Genomic DNA, 12,417 nt, shown 5'->3' on the forward strand with positions numbered 1-12,417 from the left:
GTGTATAAATGCCACATTTTTTTAATCCATTCATCTATTGAAGGGCATCTAGGTTGGTTCCACAGTCTAGCTATTGTGAATTGTGCTGCTATGAACATTGATGTAGCAGTATCCCTATAGTACGCTCTTTTAAGGTCTTCAGGGAATAGTCCGAGAAGGGCAATAGCTGGGTCAAATGGTGGTTCCATTCCCAGCTTTCCCAGGAATATCCATACTGCTTTCCAAATTGGCCGCCTTAATTTTTTATTTTGAGACAGGGTTTCACTAAGTTGCTTAGGGCCTTGCTTAGTTACTGAGGCTGGCTTTGAACTTGCAATCCTCCTGCCTCAGCCTCTTAAACTGCTGGAATTACAGGTGTAATCGTGCCTGGCTTAAACCTTTTTTCTCTTTAATTGAAATGAGCACTTGCTTTTCCTCTTTGATTCTATTAATGTGTATTATTATTATTGTTTTTGGTACTGGGATTAAACCCAGTGGTGCTGTACCACTGAGCTATATCCCTGGCATTTTGTTTTGTTTTGTTTTAAATTTATTTTTGAAACAGTCTTTCTAAATTTCCCAGGCTTGCCTCAATTTTTGTAATACTCCCAGCTCAACCTCCCAAGTCACTGGTATCACAGGTGCGTGACACCACTAGTTTGTTCTTTTATGGAGTAGCATTAACTGATTGATTTGAGATCGTGTGTGTGTGTGTGTGTGTGTGTGTGTGTAGCTGAGGATTTAGCCCAGGGTTTTCTGCATGCTAGGCAAGTGTTCTAGCACTGAGCTACATTGCCCAGCCTCTTTCTTTTCTTTTCTTTTTTTTTTTTTAAATTAGGTGTTTACAGCTAGCTTTTTTTCTGGGCACTGCTTTTGTCTTTACATTCTATTAGAGACTAGTTTCCATAGCTTGAAATTGCATTTAGCATGTGATAAGTATCTTAAGTTATTTTTTTGACCTTGCTATGTAAGGTAATCGCCAGTTTGATGACTGATTTTTGTGAAAGAAGATATGCCTGTGGACATTCACCTAAATATTAACCCTTTATAAGACCTTTGTATAAGGGTATTGTTATTTTAATATCTACAGAACAGATATCTTTTTCTGTTTTTAGACTTTTTCTGTGTGGTGCTGGGGATGGAACCCTCATCCTAGGCAGGTGCTCTACCACTGAACTATACCCCCAACCCCAGATACTCCTTTTTTTTTTCCAAACTTTAATTTTTTTTTTTTTTTTTTTTAGCTGTAGATGGACACAATACCTTTATTCTATTTGTTTTTATTTTTATGTGGTGCCAGGGATTGAACCCCATGCCTCACACATGCTAGGCAAGTGCTCCCACTGAGCTACAACCTTGGCCCCCAGATACTCCTCTTTAAGTAAACAAAGGCTACAAATGGTTCCTCTTTACTTATTGAAGTGAGACCCTAGGAATTACTACATTTCTTACCATCCTGACCTGCATTATTAACAGTGAAAGAGTCTTCCCTAGATCTTTTCTAAGAAGTTCTGTTATAAATACACAGTCTGTGATTTTTGATATTTTGACTTTATGATGATGTGAAAGCATTACACATTCAGTAGAACATAACTTTGAGTACCATGTAATCATTCTATATTTCACTTTCAACATGGTAGTCAATAAATCACATGACATATTCAACCCTTTATTAAAAAATAGGCTCTGTGTTAAAGGATTTTGCCTAAATGCAGGCTAATGTAGGGTTCTGATTACATTTTTCCCCACCTAGTACTGAGGATTTAACTTGGGGCCTAGCCTTGGGAGTGTTCTACTACTGAGCTATATACTTAGCCATTTTTTTTATTTTTTAAATTTAATTTATTTTTTCAGTTATAGCTGCACAATATCTTTATTTTGTGTATTTATTTTTATGTGGTGCTGAGGATCGAACCCGGTCTCTCACATTCAAAGCGAGCGCTCTACTGCTGAGTCACAACCCCAGCCCTCCTTAGCTCTTTTTATTTTATTTTTGAGATAGGGTCTTCTTAAGTTGCTAAGGTTGGCTTTGAATTTGTGATCCTCCTGCCTTGGCCTTGGAAGTAGCTAAGATTACATGTGTTACTGCTACACCTGGCCTGGTCATGTTTAATGTAGGCTAGGTCAAGCTATGATGTTCTGTGGGTTAGTTGTATTAAATACATTTCAACTTAAAATATTTTTAGGCTGGGCATGATGGTGCATGCCTGTAACCCCAGCAACTCAGGAGGCTGGGGCAGAAGAATCACAAGTTCAAGGCCAGCAATTATAAAGAATAAAAGTAACAATAAATGTTGTTGAGAATGTGGGGGGAAAGGTACACTCATGCACTGCTTGTGGGACTGCTGATTGGTGCAACCACTTTGTAAAGCAGTATGGAGATTCTTTAGAAAACTTGGAATGGAACCATCATTTGATTCAGTTATCCCGTTCCTTGGTTCATACCCAAAGGACTTAAAATCAGCATATTACAGTGACGCAGCCACATCAATGTTCATAGCAGCTCAATTCACAATAGCCAAGTCACGGAACCAACCGTAGTGTCCTTCAACAGATGATTGGATTAAAAATGTGGTATATATTGGGCTGGGGATGTGGCTCAAGCGGTAGCACGCTCGCCTGGCATGCGTGCGGCCCGGGTTCGATCCTCAGCACCACATACAAAGATGTTGTGTCTGCCGAGAACTAAAATAAATAAATAAATAAATATTTTAAAAAAAAAATGTGGTATATATACACAGTGGAATATTACTCAGCCAAAAAGAAGAATGAAATGGCATTTACCAGTAAATGGATGGAACTGGAGAACATCATGCTGAGTGAAATAAGCCAATCCCAAAAAAACAAAGGCTAATGTTCTCTCTGATATGTGGATGCTTATCCACAACAAGGGAGGGTGGGGAGGGAAAGAATAGAAGTTCATTGAACTAGATAAAGGAGAATGAAAGGAAGGGAGGAGGATGGGAATAGGAAAGATAGTAGAACTAATTGGACGTAGCTTTCCTATTCTTATATATTAATACAGGACTAGGATAATCCCAAATCATGTACAACCACAAGAATAGGATCCTAATTAGAATAAGTTATACTCCATGTATGTATAATATGCCAAAATACAGCTACTGTCATGTATATCTCAAAAGAACAACGAAAAAGTAGTTCGAGGACAGCTTCAGCAGCTCAGTGAGGCCCTAAGCAACTTAGTGAGATCCTGACTCAAAATAAAAAGGACTTAGGATATGGCTCAGTGGTTAGGCAACATTGAATTCAGTCCTCGATACTAAACAAACAAACAAACAAACAACTAAATAAATAAATAAATGGATTGTGGATTTAGCTCTGTGGTTAAAGTGCCTCCAGGTTCAATTCCCAATACCAAAACAAAAGTTTTTCAACCTAACCTAGGTTTTTTTTTTAATCAGGATATACTTCAGTTGTAAGTCCAGGAGCATATATATTTGAATTTCTGAAGTTTAATGTTATCTCTTTTTGAAATAATATTAATTTCAAAGCCTTGCATGCTAATTAGTGACCATAATTCCTTCTGTATGCTAGCTGCATGCTAATTCCTAAATGTATCTATAATTCCCAAGACTATGTAAATTTGGATTCTGTTGTTTGACAAATGAGTCTAGAAATTTTTTTCCTATGCTTTGTCTTTGGGCAGAGGAAGATTAATAAATCAGTGTCTCACAATATTGTCTATGAACATGGTAAATTGCCCAGCCTGTGCAGACATGTCCCTAATAATATAATGAATTATTTTTAATATTTAATTTTTGTTGTAGTTGGACACAGTACCTTTGTTTTATTTATTTATTTTTATATGGTGCTGAGGATGAACCCAGGGCCTTGCACGTGCTAGTCGAGCATTCTATCCCGCTGAGCCACAACCCCAGCCCCTACAATGAATTTTTTTAGATTTTTAAATTCTTAAATGTATGATTTTTTCTTTTCTGATACTTGAACTTGGTATATCGATAGCTTGACTTGATATATAGGATTACAGATTAAAAGTCATTGGTGTTTTGAAGTATTACATCATAATCCTCCAAATTCCAGAGTGGCTTTTGTAAAATCTGATTCCATCTTCATTTTTGAGCCAGTGTTTATGATCAGTTTTGTGTCCCTTTTTAGAAATTTTTAGAATCTTTACTTTTACTTTATCCTTGGGATTTTGAAATTTTACTGTGATACCATTTGTTTGTTTTATTTTGCATTTCAAATCCAGAAGGTCCTTACGTAGATACACGTGTCCTTTAGTTCTGTGAAATTTTCTTACGTTAGTTCCTGCATAATCTCCTTTATACTCTTTTTTTTTTCCTTTTTTCCTGAAGTTCCCATTAGGTAAAAGTGAGAGTGAACCCAAGGTTGTTTTATCTTCTCTTCTTGATCTTTCTGGGAAATTCAGTTGATTATTTCAGCTGTCATAATGTTAATTTTCGGACTAATTATGCCCTGACCTTTCTTATTCTCTAATATCCTGTTTTTGTTACTTATATGTATTATATTGTTGTTTGATATGTTTATTTTAAAATGTTTTTCTTTTTCTTGCATACACTCTATTTCTCCAAGTTCTTTTTTTTTTTTCAGTTTGTCTGTTTTTCAAGTTGGAGACTTTACTTTAGTCATCTAGTAATCCTGGACTCAGCTCCTTCATGTTTAATAATGATACACTAAAAAGCTAACTGATGGCCTGGGGTTGTGGCTCAAGGGTAGAGCGCTCACCTACCATGTGTGAGGCACTGGGTTTGATCCTCAGCACTACATAAAAATAAAGATACTGTGTCCATCTATAACTAAAAAATAAATATTTTTAAAAAAGCTAACTGATGATTACTTGGGTTTATGCATTTTAAAAATTTATCAAGCTTTTCCTATAAGGTTTATGCTTTTTATGGTTTATAAGTTACACCTCAAAGGAAAAAAGAAGAAATAAGTTATACCTCAATAAAAAAAGAAAATAGGGGGCTGGGGTTATGGCTCAGCTGCAGAGTGCTTGCCTAGCACTTGCGAGGTCCTAGGTTTCAGCCTCACACATAAAAATAAGTAAAATAAAGGTATTGTGTCTAACTACAACTAAAAAGTAAATATTAAAAAGAAAATAGGGGGGCTGGGGATGTGGCTCAAGCGGTAGTGCGCTTGCCTGGCATGCGTGCGGCCCAGGTTCGATCCTCAGCACCACATACAAAGATGTTGTGTCCGCCAAAAACTAAAAAATAAATATTAAAAAAAAAAAATAGGGCTGGGGATATGGCTCAGTTGGTAGAGTGCTTGTCTTGCATGCACAAGGCCCTGAGTTCAATCCCCAGCACCAAAAAAAAAAAAAGCTTATTGGAATTTTTGTGTATATAGGCAGAGCTTGACAGAATATCCCTTGTCAGGCTTCACTGTAGGATGCTTGAAGAGGAATTTAGCTTCCTCAGCATCTCTTGTTACCTCCTTTGCAATTTACCTTCTCCAGAGAAGCCTTTTTCACTCTCCTGCCTAAGGGGTTAATGCCTGAGGGTCAATAGTTTTGAGTCCTGTGAGGAAGTGAATCTCACCTTTCAGCATTTACGTTTTAGTTTATTCTTAGTTGTACTTTTCAGTTATGCTGTCCACTAAGGGCTGGGATCAGTGATTACTCTCTCTGGTTTATTTTCACAAAGAGTAAACCTTCCATCCCTGGCTGGCTGTAGTATGGAAGTGGGTCTGGGGATATAGTAGGACTTTATCTCCCCCCCTCTTTTTCCCCTATTGCCTCAGGTGCAGCAAGTTATAATAGTCATAATCTTCGGTTCATTACAAATTCATCATCATTTCATGCATGGCTTCCCTATCCCTCCCTATTTTTAACTGTGCACCTCACCCTGGATCTCTGCCAAGGGATCTGGCATCTCTTATTCCTGAGCTATTCTAGGGTCTGTGGAGAACACTGGCTTGCTTTCTTATTGTTGTCCTCCTGCGTAAGCTTTTCAGGTGTAGCTTTCTGACTCTTAAGTCAGTTACCTCTCCTCCACCTATCTTCATAATAAAAGTGGTTTGGGGGTTATGGTGTTTATTTGTTTTATCAGTGATGGAATTTGAATATCTCTTTATTATTTCCATGGTGGTATTGGGGTGATTTCCAAAAGTTTTCAGTTTTGTTTTCTTTAGCCTTTTTTTTTTTTTTTTTTTTGTGGTGTGGTATTGGGCATCAAAACCAGGGCCTTCAGTATGCTAGGCAAGTGCCCTACCACTGAGCTACATCCCCAGTCCTCTTTAGGATTTTGGTTTTGCTGTGATGCCCAGGCTGGTCTCAAACTGGTAGGGTCATTGGATCCAAATAGCTGGGACTAAAGGCACCACCATGCTTAGCTTCCAGTTCTTTCCATCCTTAAAATATTTTGTTTTAACACTCTTCTGAATGAGTTCATGCCTTGTAGATCTGACAACATGAGAAGGCTTTGTGTCTTGAACAAACTGCTCAGACTTAGATCCTAGAAATTAGGGAATAATGCTCTGTGTTCTTTAGTACCCCTAGCTCCATGTATTTTTAAAAAATAAAATTGGCATTGAAAACATAAAGACTATATAAGTTCAATGTCACTTAAGTATAAAACATTTGTTTTTGCTTGCATTACATACAAATTGGAATTTTTAGAAAATGATGCTAAAATGGAGGTAAAATTGAATTAGTGTGAAAATTCAGTTTTCCCCTGGCTTTTATTTACAACTTTGTAGACAATATAAGCTTTTAGGAACTTTTATGAATAGTAACAACACCTACTTTGTTTTCTCAAACAGGCCAGCAGATACATAGAGAATGTTTTAAAACCTCATCAGGAAATGAGATTGAAAAAACTGGAAGAGCACTTTTATCAAATGACGGGTGAAACCTGGAAGTTAAGCGGCGGTCACAAACTTGGGGTTAGAAAATATTCTCATTTTATATTAGAAGTCAATTATTAATTATGTTTTATTTTATGTATTTTTTATAAATTGAAAATGTTAGGCTATTAGTACTATTTGTTTTTTCAAAGTTTTCATTAATAATGATTATATATAGGTTTGTGGGTTGGTTTTTTTTTTGTGGGGGGGGGGCATTGCTGAGGATGGAAGCCAGAGTTTCATGCATACCAGGCAGGTACTACATCCCCAGCCCTGTGTATCGCTTGTGTTTTTGTTTTATTGTGTAAAGAAGAGTTTATTTAGTTCATAATTCTGGAGGTTTAAGAACCACATCTGGCGAGGCTTTCTTGCTGGAAGAACCCCAAGGTGATGCAGAGTATCACATGGCAAGAGATAGAACCTATTATTTTTGGTTCTAGGGATTGAACCCAGGGATGCTTTACCACTGAACACATTCCCATTCTTTTTATTTATTCAATTTTGAAATAGAGTCTTGTTAAGTTGCTGAGGCTGGCCTCAAACTTGCAATCCATCTGTTTCAGTTTACCAAGTTCCTGGGATTACAGGCGTGTGCATCACTAGGACTTGCTTTTTTATTTTGTTTTGGTACTAGGGATTGAATGGGGGGGGCACTTTACCACTAAGCTATATCCCTAGCCCTTTTTTATTTTTTGAGACGGGGTCTCACTAAGTTGTTTAGAATTTTGCTAAGTTGTTGAGGCTGGTCTTGAATTTGAAATCCTCCTGTCTCAACCTCCTGAGTTGCTAGGATTATAGGTGTCGTCACTAAGGTGGCTCTATATATGAGTGTTTATTCATCATAATTGTGTATCAAGTGGTTAAGTGGTTTTGGTACCTAAAGAACGTAATCTTGGCAAAACTATTACAAGCTAGTCTTTGAGAAAAATATTGAATAAATTACTATTTTGAGGAAAGTCTCATCTTTTCTCAAGTAAGATCTCTAAAGTGTTAAGTTTACATTATATTCATTATGTTTGGCTCAGTTTTAAAAGTCTAATTATCCTTTGGTTATTTTTTCCTTTGTCATTAAGGAGAGATTTTGCTATTTGCTAATCCAAGTTTATAATTTTAAGTTTTCTTACAGAGAAAAAAGAATATTCATAAAGAAATTGTAGAGTATCTGACCACAGATCATATATGTAAGGCCCATAATGTTTACCTCAGAGTCAACTGGGATGTTTTTATTCATTTCATAATGACAAATATGTCATAAGCAAGGGTAGATTAATGTGAAAAATGGGCAACATAAAATGCAACTGTTTTATGTAGCGATTTCACTTGAGTTTCTCTTTTCTTCAGTTTTGTGGTTGATAGACATTGATAGGTTGATTTTGTATATACACATACAGACACACAAACACACTCACACATACGTATATTTATTTTTGAGATGGGGCCTGGCTATATTGCCTAGGCTGGTCTGGAACTCCTGTGCTCAAGCACTCCTCCTGCCTCGGCTTCCCAGGTAGCTGGGACTACTGGAGTATACTATCAGCTATCTGATAGGTTGATTTTAGGCTGATCTGTCTCTCAGAAATGGTCACAAGATGAATTAGACATTCTGCCCCTTGTTTTTAGATTCTGTCTTCATTGGTACCACTGGTGTATATTTTAAACTGATTAGTGGAGACATCAGAAAGCCCTGGGCAGGTTAAACTGTTGGTGTGGTTATGAGTAAGGCCCTGAGGACTATCAAAAGAACATGACAATCACAATGTGAGAGGGTCAAAATCTGTCAACTTTTTTTTTTAATTAGTTATATATGACAGTACAATGATCTTGATGTATCATACATTGAAATCTGTCAGCTTTTAACTTTGTAGCTTGCAGTGAGGCAGCCTGGGCTTGGCCATTTACTTGGCATTAAGATCCCTTGATTCTCATTCCCCATGCTCCTTCCACCAAGTTTTCTCTTTTTGTTTGCTTTGTTTTGGTCCTGGAGATTGATCTCAGGAGTGCTTTACCCAGCCCTTTTTATTTTTTATTTTGAGACAGGGTCTCATTAAGTTGCCCAGACTGGCCTTGAACTTGCCAGTTGCTGGGATTATAGGGGTGCATCACCACACCCAGCTAACTTTCTTAGGAAGAAGGAAAGGGGATGAAACCCTACCAAATGATGAACATTTTAGACTGATAAAGAGAACTTTTTATCTTAGGTTAGTAGCTGTAGAAGGAAGGAATTATTGAACTAATAAGCATGTATTTGAGAACTCTACATTTATTTTGTTAAAGGAACATTTTAATAGATAATATTGAAGAATAGTTTTCTGGAATAAAATTCTTTGCCTCTTAGAGTGATTAATTAAAATGGAAAGTCAAAGTTTGAGTTTCAAAACTAGAATATGTTTATATATAACCAGATACCAAGGCCACATTTTGGGTATAGAAGTCTTGCATGGTCACTTACAAAGACATGTTTTATAGGGGCTGGGGTTGTGGCTCAGGGGTAGAGGGTTCACCTCGAATGTGAGAGACCCTGGGTTTGATCCTCAGTGCCACATAAAAATAAATAAATAAATAAATAAACAAATAAATAAAGGTATTGTGCCCATCTATGACTAAAAACTATTTTTTTTAAAGGCATGTTTTTTATACATGTTCTATTTGCACAGTCTTTGAAGGCAACTCCCTTGTACTGCCGCTTTCTTTTGCTGAAAAGGTGGAAAGGATATCATTCAGAATTTTTTCTTTTTTCCTATCCTACTGAGAAACTTAGGGATTAGTCAGAGAGGGAAAGGGTCCCCATCAGCTTTTTGTCTATCAGAGGGAATCTCAGAACTTTGATGGATAAGGGTTGTTTCTGGAAGATGTTAAGCCCCGTATTTTCTTGTTCAAGGACATATTGCTTTCATTTTCTGAGTGTAATAGTATCTTAATATTTTTCTACTGAAATGCCATCAGAGTAAAAAAAAATCATTGTGATTAGAATAGAATAAAATCAATACAAAGTCTCTTTAGAAATTGTATGTTGTTTTTTGAGCAGGGTGATGAAGAATTAGTGCTTGAAAACACAAGTCAGACATCTTTTGAAACAACCAACAGACAAGCTGCAAAGAGGCGGAACTTGCCTAAGCTTCTAACCGAAGCCGAAGATTCGACATCTGCTGAACAGCCCTCCCAGAAACAGGTTTTTCGATTAACACCACTTACTGAATTGTATCAGTGCATAGGAGGAATAGGGTTCTCTGGTGAGGTGGTATATTGGGGAAAGGTGAAGACTGTCTTAACCCAAATGGTGTCTTACCACCTCCTTATAAAGTCAGTCAGCTTCATTATAAATCACTTATCCGGGGGCTGGGGTTGTGGCTCAGTGGTAAAGTGCTTGCCTAGCACATGCGAGGCCCTGGGTTCGATCCTCAGTACCACAAAAAAATAAATAAATAAAGGTATTGTGTCCAACTAACAAAATAAATATTTAAAAAAATCACTTATCCTATTTAATATTAAGGTTCTGAACCAAACTTAGAAGAAAGCTGTAGGATAAATGATAACAGGTTTAGAAAATACTTTTGTTCTCTTTGAGGAAGAAATTTGATTATGTAGAAAAGTAAAGTATAGCATTTACACTGGGCACAGTGTTGGATGCCTGTCAGCTCCTTGGGAGGCTGAGATAGGAGGATCACAAGTTCCGGGCTACTCTGGGGAACTTGAACCCTGCCTCAAAGTTAAACAAAACAAAACAAAAAAATGGCTGGGGATACAGCTCAGTATGGGAGGGTCTGAGTTCAATACCTAGTACCGTTAAAAAAAAAAAAAAGGAAATAAGAAAGGGCTGATGATGTAGTTCAGTGGTAGAGCACTTGCTAGCATGTTTGAGAGCATGGGTTAGATCCCTAGTACTGCAAAAAAAAAGAAAAAAAGAAAAAGAAAACTAAATATATACAGCGTTTAAGTGAATCATTCCTGTTAGGTAGCTTAAGACATATTATGCCATGTTTTGTGAGTGGCCAACACCTATTACAGGCTGAGTATGCTCTTTTCTGAAATGCTTAGGGGATGGTGTTTTCAGATTTTTTTATCCTGGAGTATTTGCATATACATAATGAGATCCTATCTGGGGATAAGTTGATACAGAGTGTATATGAAACACAAAATTCAATTTTGTGTTTCATATACACTCTATATCAACCTGTATTAACATGATAATATATAATTTTCCTGTCTGGCCCTTCTTGGGAATGGGTTAGCAATCAGTCACTGGGTCTAGTTTTATTAAGCTTAGATGTGTCATGTTGACAGGAACTTTTTTTTTTTAGTACTGGGGATTGAACTCAGGGGCACTAAACCACTGAATCACATCCTCAGCCCTTTTCTGTATTTTATTTAGAGACAGGGTATCACTGAGTTGCTTAGGACCTCGCTGAGTTTCTGAGGTTGCCTTTGAACTCTGGATCCTCCTGCCTCAGCCTCCCAAGCTGCTGCGATTACAGGCATGTGTCACTGTGCCTGGCAAAAGGAAACTTTCTCATTGCAATTATTTTTTGCTTCTTGAAAATGTTTCCATTTCTCTCCCTAATTCTTTAGGTTCCTGATTTACCTGAAGAACCTTCTGAAACAACTGAAGAAGTAAGCTTCTTGGAAAATTAAGTATATTTTCTGGTTCCTGTTTAATACTAAGTAAACATGTATGACTTATCTAAACCTGGGTTTGGGGAGAAGACAGCAGAAGTGTTCATGGGATTGCACTGTAAAGAGGTCTTGTTCTGAGTTTGGGGTAATTTCAAATTCGGCAGCTGAATCGTGGTCTTGAAGCCTGCTTTTTTTCCGAGTTGTTTTATGGAGACTAACCACTGCCTCAGCAAATAACCTGCTTACTAAAACAATCATGTTAGACAAATGGCTTCAAAGGTAGTTCTCCGTTAAGGAAGAGCGGATGAAGACTACAGCATGTTTTGTGTTTTAAGAATGGTTCACTGTTACAGGATCTGGGGTGCAATTGACCCCCGCTTCACTGAGCGGCTTCTTCCCACCTGCTTTGTTACAGTGTGCACTGCCTTGCTGCCATTGGCCAGCATAGTTATAAGCACTTGTTCTAATACAGGGAGTGCATGTATCTTTGTTTTATTTTGGTACTGGGGATTGAAACTAGGGGTGCTTTACTACTGAGCCACCTCCCCAGCCACCCTTTAAATTTTTTTTTTTTCTATTTTTATTTTGAGTCAGGATCCTGCTAAGTTGCTTAGGGTTTTGAATTGCTGAAGCTGACCTCAAACTTGCAATCCTCCTGCCTCAGCCTCCCGAGTTTCTGGAATTACAGGTGTTTATCACTGCTCTTGGCCGAGCATGTGTTATTTGGACAATATGTTCAGAGAGAGAACTCTTCATAGCTTTCTATTTTTTTTAGTCTGGCAACAATTATATTCCTTGAAAATTATTAAGGACTTTTAATTCTGCCATTATGCCTGACAAATTCATGCTATAAGTATGTTTGCCCTGATCTCTACTTCTCAAGCTTTGGGCTGGTATCCATGACAACCGTTTAAAAACATAATAGTAATTAAATATAGTTTTGGGTTTTATAGGAAAGGCCTTTTTTGAATTTAT

General features: G+C 37.3%; 1 protein-coding gene across 4 annotated transcripts in view; it reads left to right on the forward strand.

Annotated features, from left to right (window-relative positions):
• Window positions 1-12,417, forward strand: part of Ubxn8 (UBX domain protein 8) — a 33,211-nt gene that overhangs the window by 10,267 nt on the left and 10,527 nt on the right. For all 4 annotated transcript variants that reach the window (XM_058582300.1, XM_058582301.1, XM_058582299.1 and 1 more), the window contains exons 4-6: window positions 6,748-6,870; window positions 9,857-10,000; window positions 11,398-11,439. In XM_058582300.1, the coding sequence (XP_058438283.1) occupies window positions 6,748-6,870; window positions 9,857-10,000; window positions 11,398-11,439 (309 nt within the window). The remainder of the gene's footprint in view (window positions 1-6,747; window positions 6,871-9,856; window positions 10,001-11,397; window positions 11,440-12,417) is intronic.

This window comes from Marmota monax, unplaced genomic scaffold, assembly GCF_021218885.2.
Source record: "Marmota monax isolate L192 unplaced genomic scaffold, Marmota_monax_Labrador192_F-V1.1 WCK01_AAM20220418_F8-fsc00117, whole genome shotgun sequence".
Taxonomy (NCBI): domain Eukaryota; kingdom Metazoa; phylum Chordata; class Mammalia; order Rodentia; family Sciuridae; genus Marmota; species Marmota monax.